Below are 20142 nucleotides of genomic sequence, written 5' to 3'. Positions count from 1 at the left end.
ACTCCTCAACATATACCCAAAGGACTTAAAATCAGCATATTATAGTGACACAGTCACATCAATGTTCATAGCAACTCAATTCACAATAGCTAAGCTATGGAACCAACCCAGGTGCCCTTCAACAGATGAATGATAAAGAAAATGTGGTACCTATATACAATGGAATATTAGTCATCCAGAAAGAAGAATGAAATTATGGCATTTGCAGGTGCATACCTGTAATCCCAGCAATTTAGGAAACTGAGGCAGGAGGATTGAACAGGTAAATGAATGGAACTGTAGATTAGCACACTATGTGAAATAAGCCAATCCCCCAAAAGGCCAAATGTTCTCTCTGATAAGCGGATTCTGACTTACAGGGGTGGTAGGTGGGGGGTAGAGGTTCACCAGATTGGACAGGGGCATATGGGGGAAAGAGAGGGAGGATGGGAATGGGAAAGAGTAGAATGAATCAGATATAACTTTCCTATGTTCACATATGAATATGACCAGTGTAACTCCACATCGTGTACAACCACAGGAATGGGAAGTTCTTCTCCATGTATATATGATGTGTCAAAATACATTCTACTGTCATGTATAACTAAAAAGAACAAATAAAAAACCATCTATGAATAAAACAGCAGCTAAACTACTTTTAGGAGGAGCTAAATTAGAGAATTAGTTTAACCAGTGGATGAAAACAAACCACATAGCTGGTTTCATCTATTTTGGGAGTCCCTATCTTTTAATGTTAACGGGTATTTAGACCATTAACATTAAAATAATGACTGATATATAGTGAGATAATATCTACCATACTGGATACTATTTTTCTCTTCATTAGCCTGCACTTTGATTCTTTTTATCTTTACCTTCTATTTTTTATGTCTTTTCTAGTTTCAATTAACCTTTTAATGAGATGTCTTTTTCTCTTCCTTCTCTTAGCACATCGTGACTATGTTTCTTTTTGCCTTTTTCTAATGGTTCCACTTGAATGTGCAACTATTCTAATCTCTACATTTACAACTAAGCTCTTTTTAAAATAACACTACTCTGATTAATAGGTAGCCCAAATACTTGAAAGCAAAGTATTCCCAATTCTCCTTCACATTCCTCATGAAACTGTGACCATTCACTTCACTTGAGAGCAGTTCCTGTTATGAACAGAATGTTCTGGGCATATTCAAAAAGGTTAATTTCCCCGTCTCCCTGACAGAAGCACAAGGAGGTATTTCTCCAACTTTCACTGTGAAAATCTGGTGGGGACCCTAGCAGTGAAAGTCATAAATAGGCAGGATCCCTCCAAACTTCTCCATGCAAGCCAACAAAAGTTCAGCCATGTCAGTCTAGGTCCGCCTCCCCGCCCCCCCTCCACCTCCCATCCTCCCATCCCCCCTCCCCCTCTGCCCCCCTCCCCCTCTGCCCCCCTCCCCCTCTACCCCCTCCCCCGTCCTGTTCCCAGGGACCTTCTGCTGTAGTAGGTTGTGAGGCCTCATTAGCTAGTCTTCAGTTTGGGGGTGGGGGAAGTGGAGAGTGGCAGGCAGTGGCTTGCCCTGAACATTAGTTTTCTTTTCTTTTGTTGGGGGAAACTGGGGGTTGTACCCAGGGCTTTGCAAATACAAGGCAAATGTTCTAAAGGATCTAAGGACAGTTGTTGATTTGAAGTTCATTCAAAATTTTTTCTCATTGTGAGGATGGCCGTGGTGACTTCTAAGACCCTTGCATATTCGAAGAGAAATAGAAATGCCTATTTTTTCAAATAGTAAGCCTTACCAATAGTTATTATACTATTACATTTAAATTCCTATTAAATTTAAAACTAAAACTTCTATCTTGGATTCAAACTATTGTCTGAATACCATCTACTTCACTTTGAGATGGGGTCGGTGGGATGTATTCTAACTTCAAAAGTGGGAAGGCTCTCATTTGATAGCTTTTAGGAATTGTCCTATTTTATAAGCTATGAAAGCTTTTTATAAGCTTTTATAAACATTAGGTGGGCGCAGGAGTGCATGTCTATAATCTCAGCAGCTCAGAAGGCTGAGGCAGGAGGATGTTGAGTTCAAAGCCAGCCTCAGCAAAGTGAGGCACTAAGCAACTCAGTGAGACCCTGTCTCTAAATAAAATACAAAATAGGGCTGGGATGTGGCTCAGTGGTCAGGCGCACCTGGGTTTAGTCCTTTGTACCAATTATGAAATAAATAAATAAGTGCTAACATTACTAAATGGTCTTTAATTTTGTGTTTATGGAAGTATTAACATTGTCCTAGGGCTACACTTTGTTAACTGAAAAAACTCCATTAGGTAAAGCTCTCTGACTTTGCCAGTCAGGAAGCAGTAAACTACATAAAAGTGTTCACACTATGAAGTATGAAATAAACTATACCTTAAAATATACCAACCATCCTTTGCTTCTGCTTAAGAATATAAGCTTTGGAAGAAAAAAAAAGTGTTTAAATCGAGACTCTCCCCCTTAATGGCTTTATTGCCTTAAAGCTTTTCTTTATCCCCCTTTACCTCTGTGAAATAAGGATAATAAACCTATCTCACTGAGTTATTATAACAATGACTTCAAGTGCTTAGGACATAAGTACATGGTATAAATAGCAGTTGTTGCTATTTTTGCTGTTGTTGGCTTCATTATTATTAGGCTATAACTCCTTCCCTTCTATTACCACTGTGGAAAATATTTCAGTTTTAGAGCTTGCCACACTCCTCGCAGGGCAACCCTCAGCTGTACAGAGTCTACTTGGCCCACTTTACTGACCCTCCTATTTCCTGGGAGCTAATCTCATAAAGAAAGTTTGCCATTCCATTTTCTTATCTCCTTATAATCCCAGTGCTCACCAATTTAGACATAAAATGTTGCCTTGTATGTTAAAAAAAAAATGATCCACCAAAGAATAAAAGTGAATGAAAAAAACGTTGTGGGTAAAATATATTTAGATGCCAGAAGCACCAAGAGAAAGAGGGAAAAAAAAAAACCTACATAGAAATAAAACTGCAGCTAAAATACTCCTTTTTTAAATTGATTTTTTAATTTATATATGACAGGGGAATGCATTACGATTCTTATTACACATAGACAGGCACGATTTTTCATATCTCTGGTTGTATACAAAGTATGTTCACACCAATTGGTGTCTTCCTATCTGTACTTTGGATAATAATGTCCCTCACATTCCACCATCATTTCTAACCCCCTGCCCCCTGCCTTCCCCTCCCACCCTTTTTTTTTTTTAGTTGTAGTTGGACACAATACCTTTATTTTATTTATTTATATGTGGTGCTGAGGATCAAACCCAGGGCCTCACACCTGCTAGGTGAGTGCTCTACGGCTGAGCCACAACTTCCAACCCTATAATACTCCTTTTTGTTTTTCCTCATGTGATTTGTTTATTTCCAAAGCAAATATAATGTTTTAGTAAAATACTCTGCATTTGACTCTACTTTCATTTATTATCTGAGCAGAGCATTTTGTCTATTATTGATTCAGTCTAGAACAAAGCTTGGTATATATTATCAATAAATAAATATTTGATAAATGAATTAAAATTAATAGAAAAAGTAAACATTTTATTTGATCATACTCCTTTTTTATAGCAGAAGCTGAGTTATAGAACTGCCTTTAAAGTTCTATTTAATACCTCCTTTATTTCTCAGGGTCAAATTCCACTTCTCTAAGAAGCCAATTCTCAAAATGAATGAGCTCCTTAAATTCTTCAAAATGGCAGAAATTTAGATTATAGCAAAACTTTCAAACTCTTAACAGCTTTAATCCTGTAGTCTTTTATAGTCAACCTATATTCATCTGAGTTTGGTAAAGATGAATATTTCTTCCCTGAGTTTTCTCTGTGCCTGCAAAGCTTTTCCAAAATCTAAAATGAAATTCTAAACTGAACAGAGCTTTTTCATAATACAAGGCAAAACTCATATGCCTTTCCCCCAATTACTAAGGAAACTAAAATAGATTCTTAAATGAATGACCCAGCTCTTTTTCACAGAAAGTACAGAGAAAAAAGTAATAGGGTTCTTCAATTCTTGTTTCCCTTCTCTTGCATGGGATTGGGATCCAGAATTCTCTTCCAAGTACCTGAATGTGGACTTAAGTTACTAAGTGACAGAAACTCTTTATATTATCCTTAAACATCAAATGCTTAATAAGGGAGAAGGAGACCTATACTCTGGGACATGAGTGGTTTCAGTTTCTTCGTGGCATGAACCACCGAGCAGACCAGTTGGTCAATTTAGGGGAAAGATATGAAAGACCAGAAACGAGAATGATTACATTTCAACAGGTAATCATTCTCGTTTCTGGTCTTTCATATCTTTGCCCCAAATCAACCTACTGTTTAACTATTTCATCTAAAACAAAGACACTTTTTCATGATTCTAAGAAAATTCAAGAAGGCAAAGCCTCCTTTCAGAAGGAAGCTGCAAAACGCACCTGCTTCCTTATATCTAACTGATTTATGAGTAATAGAACGCAGCATCCTAAGGAAATAGAGAAAACCATTTCTTTTGAACCTTTAGTTCCTCTAATGTGTTGGGGCGGTGGTGTTCCACGGTTGAACCTAAATCATCATTGAATATCTGAGGCCACCCTATTCATGTGTTTCTCCTACTACCCAAAGAATAACAGGTGTTACTTTCATTCAAAAGAAATCAAGATGTATACTCAGTAGAAACACGCTTTAACAGGGGGGGAAAAAAACTTAATTTTTTGGTTTCTGATAATGCCCTAAGACTTCGGAAATCAGGGGCACTGTGGAATTTTCATTTCCCTGGAATTTTCATTTCATTGCAACAGTCATCATCACCCAGTCAGTGGAAGGTCAGTGAGAAACGCAACTGTCACCTGAGGCTTACTAACTGCAGCAGCAGGAGGGATCGGGTGAGAATATAGCACTTTAAAGTTTCAAAACTACTTTCAATGCCCTATCCTCCTAAGGCTCAAAACAAGACTGAGGAAATAGGCAAGAAGACGGGAGGTGCTCTAAAGCCAGAGTACTAAAGTTATTTGCCCAGGGTCACAAACCTTGTGAGAGGCACAAACGTGATTCTTAATTTCAGAATTTGCTTATAAAACTTAAAACAACAAAAAAGTAAGGAAGGAAGGGATTGAAAAGAAAAGGATGAGACAGCTGAGGGACTGGTCCCAGGACTACTCTCCCTAATTGGCCTTTTCTATTCCATCAATCTAACTCATCAATACAATGTGGATTATTCCCCATGATTTAGCCCTCTCCGCTGTGCACCACATACACACGTCCATCCACACCTGCAACATCACACGTGAAAGGCTAACGGGCCAATCCATCCCAGCAGAGCCCTTAATCCTTTCCCCGCCTCCCGTGAAATCTGTTCCTCCCAGGATTCCCCATCTCAGTAAGTGAAACACCATTGCTCAGGCTGAGTGTAGGAGTCCTTTCCATTTCTGCCATTCCTCTGTCCCAGGACTCCACAGCCAAGACATCAGGAAATCAGGTAGATCCTCCTCTAAAACACGGTGTCTCCTTCATCGCCTCTCCACCACTCCAGCCCAAGCCACCATCCACTTCCCACCTGGATCACTACAACAGACTCCTCTGTTTCCCTACCTGCCTTCTCACCTTTGTAAAACCCATTCTACACAAAATACACAAGCTGAAATCACAACCCATCCATCTGCACTTAGTATAAAATCTAAGCACCTATTAAAGCCCATATACCTACCCACTTACAGAGTTTGATAATTCTTATCTAAGTCTTGACACCCAGAAATAAGGCCTCCATATTGGTATGGCAGCTACAAAGTGACAGAGAGAGGATGGAGACTTAACCAAGTCTCCCAGGTGTCTCTTCATGGAACCATTCAAAGTCCTAGCGATCTATTCCACGAATCAGCGAGTCTCAATTTTCTCATGTGTGTGACCACAATAAAACTACGTCTTCTCCAATTTCCCCTGGTAATTAGAGGAGCAAATGAGATGAGATACTCTATGTGAAAGTACTTTGAAAAGCATAAAGCACTGTGCAAACAAAGTAAAATTGAATGCAAGCTACTACATAAGTGGCACTCAAGTATGGAGTTCTCTGAGCCTTTGTTTACAAGAAAGAGGAGCTACCTGAATCTAGCTAAAATACCTGCCTTCTGTCGACAGAATACTCTCCAACTGGACCAAGAGGAGAGTATTGAAGAGGATGGGTTTGAGGCAAGACAGCACACAGGTACCCTAGGTAACTTTCTTTAAAGGGCTTTATTTATAGGCCTTTATCTCAACCAAAAAAAAAAAAAAAGGAAATAACCGGATAAATCTTACCTAGATGTTTCTAACTAAAAAGATAACAGGCAGCGAAACACCACAGTCTGGGAAGTTGAGAAAATGAGTCTTCGCATCCTCAAAATCTTACCACCACCCTTCTCTCCAGAATGCAGGGGTACAGAGGGTTCAAATAAAAAACAGCTGTATGTTCCCAGTGACTTGGGAGGCTGAGGCAGGAGGATCATGAGTTCAAAGTCAGCCTCAGCAAAATCAAGGTGCTAGGCAACTCAGTGAGACCTTGTCTCTAAATAAAATACAAAATAGAGCTGGGATGTAGCTCAGTGATAGAGTACCCCTGAGTTCAATCCCTGGTACAAAAAAAAAAAAAAAAAAAACACCAACTCTGTGAGGCCCTTCCAAACCCCAGGGACACAGGATGACTCCAACCTTGGATTGTTTCCACAGCTCCTGGAAATCTACCAGCCAGCAAGAGCTGCAACCACAAGCTGGACTCTGGTCAGACTGGAGAAGTCCCCAACCCATCATCCCAGGATACTGACATCCACCTATGTATACAAGAAGCTGGCCTTCAAGCATTGGGTATGTTAGATGGGGGTAAAAGGCAAGATTTTCTGATAAAATTATTCTACCAGTATGTAATTAAACCCTATTTGAGTCAGATTTACTGACAAAGACACTGAAATTTTAAAGAAACGGTAGCAACCAGAGCTAGATAAACCAGTTGCTGTATGTAACCTTCCTCTGCTCAGTTGCCCAAAAAGCAAGCCTACAAAATCACATGACCATCTCACTAATCTACACAATCTCATATTGTCTGTTTTAATATGTCATCGATTCTATAGTCAACCTATATTGACTTATATAGGTTATATATTTCATAATTCCCTTTAAACTAGTTGTGATTATTTCGACTTTGCTTAAGTTCACTGGTTTTTAAGACATAATGCTAAGTGACATTTAATAAATTCAGACTACAGAAATGGAAATTATGCCATAAATCAAGAGTCTGAATTTTTTTTTTCTGTAAAGGGCTGGTTAATATTTTAGGCTTTGCCAGCTATACACCGTCACACACTTTCCTTTTTGTTTTTTTTAACAACTTTTAAAAGCATAAAAACATTTTGAGCTCTTAGGTAGTACAAAAGCCACAAATTATGCAACCTTTATTGTAAATAATGACAATTACGAACTAATAATAGAAAAAAATAGTTAATACAACATAAGTTAGCCTTTCACTTAAAACCATCACACTCCAATAAAATTAGGAACACTACATAATAGAGAAAGAAAAGGAAGGGCTGGGGCTGTAGCTCAGTGGTAGAGCGCTTGCCTAGCATGCATGAGGCACTGGGTTCGATCCTCAGCACCACATAAAAATAAACAAGTAAAGTAAAGGCATTCTGTTCATCTACAACTACAAAAATTTTTTTTTTTAAAAAAAAGGACTATTCCCTATTTTTCATAAGGCCAAAAATTATGCCTCAATATTTTTTTCTCCTTTTCTACATGGTCAAGCATAAAAGATGCTCAGCAAGAACTAACATAGCATCACTTTTAATGTACATATTTATAATGATATTTAAAAGCTAGATTTATGAAGTGCAGGTTGCTAAAACACAAACTTATGAAGCTTCAAAAATTATAAATAGGTGGAAAGTCAAAAAGCCAAAAATAGCTTTTTAAAATTCGCCAATCTGTCAAAAAACAGAAGGATATATTATTAAAAATGACTTTTTCTTTCAGGATCCCTGCACTAACAATAAGAAATAGCACCAAAATTTTGTGAGGATAATGGCATACAAATGACTTGCTGTAATTGGTGTTTCTACCCCACAATGCAATGAAGTCCATTGTACCTGAGATAATGGGACTCTCTCATGAAGTTGCTGCATTGTTACCAAGCAACAAGAAATAAAATGTCAAGATTAGCACTTTGTTTAATGTATTTTTATCATCAATGAACTGTATTTCTATTCTGCTCTTCTTCTGGATATAAATGGTCATTAGGCTAAGAATTATTTTAGTAATCTACAAGAGTACACCAAAAAATAAAAATGCAGTTAAGTACACAACCGTCCATATTCACCAAGACCATATTTTCCCATTTATTAGCATGATACTAATTCTGTTATTGAGAAGGTTGTTTTACCAAGTTGCTAAACTACAATGTCATCATCAAATATATCTTCATTAGCATCCAAATATTTTTCAAACCAATCTCACATTTCATGAAAATTCAAGGGAATGAATGGTCTTTCAATATTTTGAAACAAGTAGAACCAATCAGTTCATTTAACATAATTATGTTAGAAAATTAGCATATTTTCTATCAAGGCATTCTATACCTGGCTAAATCTGCGGCATAGAATTTACAGAGATTCCCTTTTGAAGTGGTTTCGTAATCAATACAAAAAATGAAACCCTAATGCATGCATAAAACCTTATAACTGAAAACTGTCAAGAAAATAAATGTAAATTAAAGATATCATATCATTTAACAGGTCTGAAAAGCAATCCATAAGAAAGATATCAGTAACTCACCGTATCTATCCCAGAAGTTAACCCTGGGGAAGGCGACAGTATTCTGCCTTAGGATTGAGGGATCTCAAGGCCCATGGCAAGAGTGAAAGTGTATTCCTTCTTTTTATGTTATAATGGACAGCTCATTCTCTTCTTCTTCTTCTTCTTTTTTTTTTTTTCCTTTTCTTTTCTGTGTAAGAACTTGTGTTGACTGACACAAGTGGACTGTGTTGGTGAACTCAAGAGGACTGGCATAAACTATTTCTTTCTGACCTTTAGCCAATTAACTGAGGTAGAAAGGTTTGCCAGTTTAATACTAAAGTACAGTGAAGGGCATTTAACCTATGAAGCTTCACACAGTGAATGTCAAATTTGACACTTCAGTCAAGTTTTCATAAAGATCGTGTCTCTACATGTCAATCAGACATATATGTGTGTGAATGAATTCCACACAGGCATGCGCAGTCGTTGCCTATGTAAGAGGTCATTGTTTGAAACTAGGTCTAATGAAGTTTCTCAGCATGGTTAGAAGTAATTGGCTTAGGTGAATAGAAGCCTTATTATTTTTTTTTCCTGAGTTATACCATTATTTTTCCTTTTTACTGTCTCTTGAAAACAATTTGAATTTCTCTGTTTTTGAAATTGTAAATCAAGGCATTAGCAATCTAAAGATTAAGAATAAAAGGAATTTAAGTGGAAAGGAATTGTTTATCCCTTAGGCATTTTCATTTTCTCTAAAGCAGGAAGCAAGATAGCCAAATCTCTAAAATACTGATACATTAATTGGCCTGCTTGGTGGAGATTAAATATTCACAGGATCCAATGAAGTGATTAAGTCCCCTGGTTAAAATCCACCCTGTGTTCCCATATTCTATTGCATTGTAAAGTGAAACCAATCTGATTTTTTTTTCTTTTTCTTTTCTTTTTTTTTTTTTTTTTTTTTGGTAACAGGAATTGAATCCAGGGGCACTTAACTGCTGAGCCACATTCCCAGCCCTTTAAAGAAAAAAAAAAAAACACAATTTTTTTTTTTTATTTAGAGACAGGGTCTTGCTAAGATGCTTTGGGCCTCACTAAGTCAATTTGATCACTTCTGCCAAGACAATGCATGAGGCGTTATCAATGAAAGTTCTCCAAACAGAGACCAAGAGTCAGGAAGCTCTAATCAAAAGCTCAAAAATCACATTTCTCTGCTCACCTCAGTTTTGACATCAGATTTAAGTATTAGTCTGTTTACTATTGGAAAAATAAAATACCTGAAGGTGGGTACCTTAAGACGTTTATTTAGCTTACAGTTTTAGAGCCCCATCTGTTCTGCCTCTGGTAAGAGCCCCATGGCTGCGTCACAACACGATGGAAAAGCAGGAAGGGAAACAGTCATGCACAAGAGGCCACATGGGTGAAGTGACCATGTATCACAACAGCTCACTCTAAGAACCCACTCTGAGAGACCAACATTAATCCCTTCCAAGAGCATTGACCCCATTACCTAACCACCTTCCATTAGACCCCACCTTTTAAAGATCCCACCACACTGGGAGCCAAACTTTCAGCGCATGAATCTCTGGGGGAACAAACCACATTCAAACCATACCAAGAACTAACCATTTCTTGGAAACTACTGTAAAATGCATTAAGAATAAAAACCACATTTCACATAGCCTTGAAGGAGATACTAGCATTACTCTCAAGCAAATCAACTCTCCTACTGTAGGATTCTGGAGCATGTCCCTTTGTCTTAAAGAAAACAGAACATATCATGCTATTCTGCACACCCACTAGGACTGCGCTCCCCTTTGGAATGCTCAGGTCTCTGTGCCTGTTAGTCCTTCTGCACCCCCATTCCACCCTCCCTCAAGTGGCTGAAAATCTAGCTTCCTTACTATCTGGAATTCTTTCCTGAAAAGTCACCTCACCCAGGCTTTTTATTGACCTCCCTGCCTAAATGTTAACCTTCCTTCCCTGACCTTTTGTGTTCCTTCCCATGTGCTCTTTTCTTTCTCCTGACCATTTAACCATATGAAAAATGTTAAGTATTTTGCTTATTTATTCTACCTTTTGCCTATCTGGACCATCAGAGTGAAAGCTCCATGAAGGCAGGGATTTTTCTCAGCTTTGTTCACTGCTGTATCTCCACACCCTAGAAAAAGGCCTGGCATGACACAATTTCCAACTATCAGTGCACTGTACCCTGATCTGGTTCTTGTTTCAAGATAATAAGAGTTCAGAGAGAAGATGATGAGATGAGGATGCAGATGAGGCAGGAGTGACCACAGGTTAACGTCACAGGAGCGGGGTGTTGGGTTCAGGAGGGTTCATGACAGTCTACTCTTTACAGTTACATAAACCTCCAAAGCAAACACATAAAACCAAACTTTGTAATATCATTTACACTGCACTTCTCACCCTTCCTCACAACGCGCCCCCCTGGTGGAATGGCAAATGTCCCCTAATCTCTTCCTCAAGTTAATCTCCCAACTAGAGATAGAACTCGCCAGGCGGGCTCTGGTACAGAACATACTTCTATGCTTGGCTCTTAGAAATTTATCAAAGACTCTTAGGATATCATTTTGCAAAATAATTCTCCATGTGCCCATACTTTATGACCCAGAATGAGCTTAAAACAAACAAACAAGAAACTGACAAATATAATATTCCTGATGGTAATTATCTCTGGAGAGGATACAGACTCTAATTCTTACATAAATTAGGTGGGTTTGTAGATGCTCAACTTATTATGCGTCATAAACCACACAGGCTACATGTCTACAAGATCTGTGTGCATCAAACATCATGGAATGTAAGCAAGTAGGCATTTAGGTCAATATTCCATAATATAAGTACTATATATTAATACAGTCCTATATATACCCCTTTTAACTAAATGCTGAAAGTAACTAAAATAGGTGAAGGGATTTTGTGTAAGCCTGTGCTGTCTCATGACACCAGCCATGGCACAAGCCTGATGGCACACAGAAAGCCAAACCAGCGAGGTTATTTCAGTCGCAGGCAGCCTTCCGTGGCTGAGTCAGAGGACCCTGTCTGACAGCACGTGCCTGCCAGGCTGCTTCCAGGAGACAAAGCATCAACAAACAGTCTCCTGAGTGAAGCACCCCTGGCCCTCCTCCTAGGTTTTCTCTTATAATCTCCTAAAAAATAAAAAATTAATTAAAAAAAAAAAAAAACACAGAAACAAGCCATTTGCCAGAGAAATCCAGGATGGTGGGATGGTGGGCTATACACAGAAGAGACTGGAGGAGGGGCTCCCAGGGAGCTGAGAGGTTAACAAGTCTCCTTCTGAGAAAGAGCCAAATGAGTTCCTTCACAGCAGTACTACTGCTCTCATTATGCACATGTAATACAACACCCAGGAGCCATTCTTGGCTGGTTTTGCTCTTAAACTCCTGAAGTTTATTAGGGAAGACTTCGCCCACTCAAAGAGAGGGAGGTCCAGAAATAATACAGTCTGGGCTAAAAAGAGAAACCTCTTTCTGGCATGAGTGTCAATATGTGCACCCACTATTTTCCCCAAGTACCAACCCAGTTCCGTAAGAGGACTACATCACAACTTTGAAAAAGCATGTCATCTGCTGCAGGCCTGGAGAAAGACTAGTGTCATATTCACATTTATTTTGCTAAATACACACATCATCCGTAATGACCTTGGTTTTTTTTTTTATATATATACAAAGTATGTTTGCTTAGAACACATCAGAAAGAGACAACTTTTCCAAAAGGAAGTAATGTTCCCCCACTTATAGAAACTAGAAACAATTGCTATGGAAAGCAGATTTAATTTTCTTTTTCATTCAAGATAAACATATTGGCTTATTTCTTGTCATAAAACACACGGATATTAATTACTATATAATTAGAAAATAAATGATAAAAAAAATTTAAAAAGCAAGAGTTGTATTGTATGTTCCTTTGCCATGGCTGCTTCTAAGTCCCAAAGAACTATAAGATATTTAAGGGAGTCATCATTTATATTTTAGATATTTATAGTTCTATCTTCCTCAAAACTCAAATTAGAACTCAAGTAAACAGGGAAAAACACTGAAAAGATGCAGCCGTATGGAGCTTCCAGAGACAGGCTGTAAACCAGATGCAGCTATAAAAAGTCCTCCATATCCATTTCCTCATCTGTAACAGAAAGGAGAGGAGCAAAGTGTTCTCTGAAAAAAAAAAAAAAGGTCTTCTGGCCAAATGTCGTGGTGCATGCCAACAGCACCAGTAACCAGCGACTCAGGAGGCTGAGGCAGGAAGATTGTGAGACCCTGTCTCAAAATAAAATTAAAAATAATAAAAGTTTTGGGGGTGGAGGGGATGTAGCTAGTGGTTAAGAGTTTGCCTGACATGCACAAGGCCCTGAGTTCAATTCCCAGTAATGCAAAAAAAAAAAAAAAAAAGTTTTGTCTAAAAGGAACAGCCGACACCATGACCATTCCTGCTATTTCACTATTTAAGATACTACAGTACTAGAATAGACATTCAACCACCACGTTTAGGGCATACAAGAAAAGTTGCAAGAGGCCACTCAATAGAATAAACACAGTTCAAGAGAGAGACTAAATGAATCCATAGGGCTATGATCACAGGATAATGATTTCCTCTAAGCCATCTCCAAGGTAGGTGGTACCAGTGGGGAAGAGACTATAATCATGATAACTGGCAAGAAAGGCTGGGGATAGAGGAGTAGGTTGAACAACAACAAAAATCTCCCTATCTGCTAATTTCTGCTTAATTCTATTAACAATGAAATACACTACACCCCTGGAAGTTCAATATCTTTCAAAAATTGAAAACCCTATTGATTTATAATGATTTGAAATATTTCATAACATAATAGAAAATGAGTTCTACCCTGGTTCCACCTACTGTATGACATCAGGTATTCAACTTAACCTCTCTGTACTTTAACGTCCTCATGTTTAAGATAAAGATAATTATGGTTCAAACAGGACTGTCACGCAAATAATAATATACACAGAGAATCAGTAGTAACTGATACACAATAAGTTCTTTTTTAAAAAATATTTATTTTTCAGTTTTAGGTGGACACGATATCTTTATTTTTTTTTATGTGGTGCTGAGAATCGAACCCAGTGCCTCATGCATGCTAGGCGTGCGCACTACCACTTGAGCCACATCCCCAACCCAATAAGTTCTTGATTAATGGCAGCTATCATCATTAACATTTAGCATCTAGAAGAATACAGAGGTTATGCTCTCTCAAGATTCCTTTTAAATACTATACTTCAAACCAGATCATAATCATCCATCCCACTAGCACCACTATAAGATAGAGCAGAACATGCCTACAAGAGAAGGATCATAAACACCTGGAGGCCAGTGCAGGCAACAGAATGCACACAGCACTACACAGACAAGGGAGCAGAGGCCCAGGTACTCACTTGACTCCAAACAGTAAAGAAGACACAGAGTCAAAACGGAGTTTTTGCACCAGAAAACACCCAATCTAGGGCATCCCCAAATCCAAATTATTTTCCACTTTTGAGTGCACATTTCCCCCTCTACCATGAGCATGCAGAAAAGGTAGGCTTACAATAATCCTCTGCCCAAATAATGGTTTTGCTAAAAGTTCCTAAACTAGAAATATGGATTTCACACTGATTCTTCAAATCTAGCTCTGACCAATGTACCTTTCTGCACTGATGATAATGTTCTAGATCTATGCTGATGAACAAAGTCGTCACTAGCCACACCCAGCTTAGTGAGTCTAGAACTGAGACTACTTATGGCTGAGTAACAGACTCTGTATTGTATTTAATTTTGATGAATTTAAATTTTAAAAGCCACAGGTGGCTCGTGGCTACCATATTGGACAGCACAGTCAGTTGGGTGTAGCTGTACCAAAAAGGATCCTAATGTGGGTCTGGGCCCACCAGGATACAGTGCTGTGATAGATCAGAGATTTCTATTCCAGAAAACAGGGGGAGGGTAGCTGTTATGATTTGGATGTGAGATGTCCCCCAAAAGTTCACATGTGACAATGCAAGAAAGTCTAGAGGAGATAGTCTTGGCCTAATAAGTGATAGCCTTGGCCTAATCAGTGACGTGATTAACTGAAATGGTAGAGTGTGGTTGGAGGGAGTGGGAATTGGGATGTGGCTCTGGATATATATCTGTATGTGGAGAGTGGAGTTTCTCTCTCTGCTTCTTGATCACCATGATATGAGCTGCTTCCCTCTGCCACACGCTCTGCCATGATGTTCGGCCTCACCTCAAGCCTGAGGACTGGAGCCGGCCTTCTATGAACTAAGACCTCTGAAACTGTGAGCCCTCAAATAAACTCTGCCTCTTTTATAATTGTGCTGGTCAGGTTCTTTAGTCACAGCAGCGAAAACGCTGACCAAAACAGTAGCCTTTATTATATTTGCAGGCTCAGTTAAAGAATTTTTTCTCCCCTTATAACAAAAGAGAGTCTCTTTTTTCTACTACCTTCAGTGACTCTTGGACACCAGAATATCTTTTTCTTTTTTCTCTTGTAAGAAATAAGAATGGTTGAAAAAAAAAAAAACAGATTATAATAGGAAAAAATTCTAATATAACTTTACCCAGGATAATGCATAATGCCCTTCACACCCAGAAAAGAAATGTCCACTTCTGGTTTTACAGAAGTACATAAAATCAATAGCGTGATAAGCTATCAATTATTTGAACCTATATAATAGACCTTTCTTCAGTAATGCTGCAGGTATGTGCCACAGACTGGTTATTACAATAATTCAATAAATACAATCAGGTTACACATACAGGATAAACCCCATTATCCATTTCATTGCAGAAAATAAACTAAAATCATTGCAAAAGAAACCACCAAACTCAGGTTGAAAATACCACATCCCCTAGCACTACAAGGAAAGCACTTTACTTTCCAAGAGAGGAAAAGATTTTAAAAGGTTTAATTGTTTCAAAAATACCACTGAACTGCCTCCATGAAACACCATCTTGACCAACTGTATGGGTAACTCAAAAGAGGCCACAAATACCGCCACCATCATAAAAGAACACCAGGAACACGTCGTCTCGTTTCCCAGATCCCAAAGTGGTCTTCTGTAAAGTCCTTCCAAGGGAAAGCTATCTCAAACTTCCATGAACATTTGTTTCTAAGTTTAATATCAAAGACGCAACTGAAGAATCATTTTGAAGTTTCCACTGGAGTTCAAATATGTACAACCAAAATGATAGGGTTTTGGTAAAAGCACCTATTTTAGAGCCTTAACCCTGGAAAGGCTCTGTAATTGTTAACACCACTCCCAAACCCTGGGCATCCAAAGGAGTCAGTCAGTGACTCCTGAATTCAACTGCTCCAAGTGGAAACCCATCAAAGCAAATATCTGTACTACCCTCCTGCCTTTAAAGAATTCACAGCATCAGGGATGGGGATGTCGTTCAATGACAGGGTGCTTGCCTAGCATGTGTCAGGCCCTGGACTCCCCAGCACCACAAAAATAATCAGAGAAGAAGAACTCACAGCATTCACTTCAGAAAGGTAATAAACTTCTGATATAATTCACTATTTTCCTAGAATACTATAAACAGTCATGTACCAAATAATATTTCAGTCAGCAGTGACTGCATATATGATAGGAGGGTCCCATAAGAATAGATGACCTAGTGATAGCACAGTACCTTAGTTTGTGTAAGTATATTCTATGATGTCTGCCTGATGACAAAATCGATGGACGTATTTCTCAGATGGTATCCCCATCTTAAAATGATGCATGACTACAAAAAAATTTACCTTGAAACGTTTACTTATTTTATTCAAGGACCAAAGGACTTTTATAAGTTGCTCGATGGTTAGATTCTAAAAGAGAGCATGCTATTGCCCAGAAAGCTGACTAGAGATCTGCCACAACACCAACTATTCTATATTTAAACAGAATCCCTCCATATCCAGAACCAAAAGGCTGCCGTTGTTTGTCCTCCAGAGAATAGACAGACTGTTGGCTTCTTCTTGAACTAATACATAAACATCAAGTTAAAAAACTGATATAAGGAATTCAGAGATGACCTCTTCTCTTACCTCCACCACTGTGGTGTCTGCAGCTTTGCACATCGGCAGGTTGAAATTCCTCGCACTTTTCCTGCATTAGAGAAACAAGAAAGTGAAAAAAGAAGACCAAAAACAAGAAGCATCTTTCAATTTTAAAATGTTGTAGATCAAAAGAATCTATAACTCTTTTTCAAGAATGTATCATATGTTCCACTAATAAAATTTTATTAATTTAAAATTTTTTTTTATTTCTTATGGTGGACCTTTATTTATTTATTTGTTTATATGTGGTGCTGAGAATCAAACCCAGTGCCTCACGCATGCTAGGCAAGCGCTCTACCACTGAGCCACAACCCCAGCCCTAATTTTATTAATTTTAACAATATAATGGCCACTTCATTCAATTTACACACAGTTTATTTTAAGGGATTATTTTTCGCATTCAACATACAGCTTATATATAAAAAATAAAATGGATTTTAATCTACTCTATTTGAAACAAATCCATTAATCTTTTAATAGGAATGCTACTTTGCTTATATAGTTAAGTATTTCACTAAACAATCTGCTGTCATTAAAATATTAAGAAAGGAAGGGCTGGGGTTATGGCTCAGCGGTAGAGCGCTCGCCTAGCACATGCAAGGTACTGGGTTCGATCCTCAGCACTACATAAAAACAAATAAATAGAACATTAAGAAAGGAAAATCAGTGAGTACTTCATATGAAAAGGTATAGTATTTACATTCTCTATTAAAGAAAAACCTATTACAGAAATTAAATGAAACAATCACTGGGAATTTGTACGTCACCTATAAAGGTTCTGGAGAAAGCTTTTCTTTTTGTCTTTCTTCCTTTTGTTCATGGGGTGTTTTTGTTGTTGTTGTTGTTGTTGTTGTTGCTGTTTTGTTTTGTTTTTGTTTTGCTCTATCTCTGAGCTCCTTCTTATTTTTTTTTTTATTTTTTATTATTTTATTTTTTATTTTTTGGCCGAGTTTTGTTAAGTTGCTGAGGGGCTTTGCTAAACTGCTGAGACTGGCCTCAAACTTTCAATCCTCCTGCTTCCTGAGTCGCTGGGATTACAGGCATAGGCCACTGTACCCAGATGGAGAATCAACATTATTTTCTGATGAAATTTTTGGAAGTATAATACCCACATCACATGATGTATAAAAAATTCAAAAAGGTATCAACTTTGCTTCCCACATTCCTCAATTGTTACATTTCCTCTGACCATAAATATTAAAATATATTTTTGTTTCTGGGAATATGCATCCATAGGCACACTATGGTGGAACAAAATCAGTCACAGCCATGTCTTACTCACTTTTTTAGGGCCAGCACTTTCCATTTGAGCAACGGCTTAGGGAGGCCTCTGGACCAATTGCCACTAAGTACCTTAAGAGTCTAGGTTACTTGACCATTAGTGATGGGAATCTTGTCAATTTATACCAAAGTTCAATAACCATCAGAGTAAGTCAAGGCTTAGAATAGCCCTTGTGCAGCCTTTTGGGCCAGGCCATAGAGCACACCACAGACTCCCGGGAATATTTAAAACAGATCATTTCTACTTGCTACTATATAATTTCACTCACCATTTTTAAAAAGCAACAAGCTCCGCAAACAATACGCCAACATGTCAAAAGTAGAGATCATGTAAAAAGTCTCTTGTAATTGCCAGAAGTAATCACATTTTCAAAAACTGACTGAGTTCAGGAAATCAGAGTGTTAATATCACATATATTCTTCAGGGAAACAAAATGAAAACAGGAAAGTACCACTAGGAATTTAACTATGATAGCAACAAAGCTGTATATGCTAAGTATTTAAAAAAATGTCAATTAAAAGCAGCAAACGGCAATATTATAGGAAAATTATTTCTGTAACCTAACAGGTGTTGTCTTCAAGAGCACACATTTTGAAAAACTCATGTATAGTCAAAGGTGGCACAACTGTCAAAACACAACTACACAGTCTATAAATCTAAGACACTAAATACTCAGAATTCAGTATGCTTAGGGTAATCAAGATGCTAAAATCTAGTAAGCCTGTGGCTTAAGAATGAAAGTTCAGCATTATTAAAGATAATCAACTTTTCAGATAAAATCATTATAAACATTTTCTGGGAGACACCAATAGGGCTGGAAAAGAACTGACCTAAATTATTAGTAGCAATATCTTTCCAGAGGAGCAAAGGAATTTTAACATTACAAGATAATGTACACAAATAACAGTTATCAAAATTAAAATTGTGTGCTCATCATGTTTTCTACAAAAATAACTAGTCTTGACAACTATAATACATAGGGAATAATAATTGCTTGTGATTACATACAAAGGAACATAGATCCAAATATTCAAGTTATGAGCAGTGCAACACAGACATAGCTAATCAGAACAGACTCTCACAGGTTCAGTGCACCAGCAAGACTGAATGGCAGTGGTCCTGCATGCACATACACGTACTCGTACACCTGGGTGTGTATGATCATAAGTCATTTTTAAAAGGAATGTTTAAATGGAAAACTCACTGTGATACCTTTTTTTTGCAGTCATTTCAGGAAACGTAGAGTTGCTGACATGTATTATGTTAATATTTTTTTAAACCATCACAATACCTGAAAATCACGTTTCCTGCTCGATCTGCTTTCCAGGCTTTCACCAAAGCAAAATCCCCTGTAATTGCTTCTTCCAAAATAAAGTGCTGACCATTAAACTCTCTCACCTGCAGGAGACAAAGAGGGCAAGATCAGGTGTTTGCATGTGTCTTGTTTGTGGCATGTTCTCTGACAGAGGCAGACGAGAAGGATACTAGCCTAGTGAGGGAGGGTCTCTCAGAGGGAAAGGTATCTCAACCGAGACTTTTTACGTAGCATTAGGCAACTAATACTTCATCAAAATGGTCAAGGTGAGTTTGGGATACAGAACGTGCAAAGGCCCAGTGAAGACAAAGTTTGCTGCATTTGAGGAACTGAAAGTTCTCCAGGTCTAAGGGATAGATAGACTATGTTAATGTTCCTTTTATTTTTTGTGTGTACAGATTACATATGCAACATAAGAAAACAGTTCCACTTTCCCACTATGCCAGAAAATACCTATCTAAGACACATGAAATGGCCTACGTATTTTTTTTTAATATTTTTTTAGTTGTGGATGGACACCGTATCTTTATTTATTTATTTTTTAAGTGGTGCTGAGGATGGAACCCAGTGCCTCACATGTGCAAGGCAGGCACTCTGCCCCTGAGCTACAGTCCCAGCACCTACATATTGTTTTGAAACATAAAATAGTTATAAAAATCCAGTCCTCTCTCCTCATTAGTCTGTGATCTACAATCACCTGTTGAGATTCTAA

At 38.0% G+C, this 20142-nt stretch overlaps 1 protein-coding gene across 1 annotated transcript in view; it reads right to left on the bottom strand.

Annotated features, from left to right (window-relative positions):
- Positions 1 to 20142, bottom strand: part of Oxct1 (3-oxoacid CoA-transferase 1) — a 133447-nt gene that overhangs the window by 82747 nt on the left and 30558 nt on the right. Inside the window, exons 6-7 of the mRNA XM_026410246.2 lie at positions 19407 to 19513; positions 16822 to 16882 (exon numbers count right to left, since the gene is read on the bottom strand). Of these exons, the coding sequence (XP_026266031.1) occupies positions 16822 to 16882; positions 19407 to 19513 (168 nt within the window). The remainder of the gene's footprint in view (positions 1 to 16821; positions 16883 to 19406; positions 19514 to 20142) is intronic.

Source organism: Urocitellus parryii, chromosome 1 (assembly GCF_045843805.1).
Source record: "Urocitellus parryii isolate mUroPar1 chromosome 1, mUroPar1.hap1, whole genome shotgun sequence".
Lineage (NCBI taxonomy): Eukaryota > Metazoa > Chordata > Mammalia > Rodentia > Sciuridae > Urocitellus > Urocitellus parryii.
Note: the sequence above shows the minus strand (reverse complement) of the source record. Positions and strands in the feature narration are given on the sequence as shown.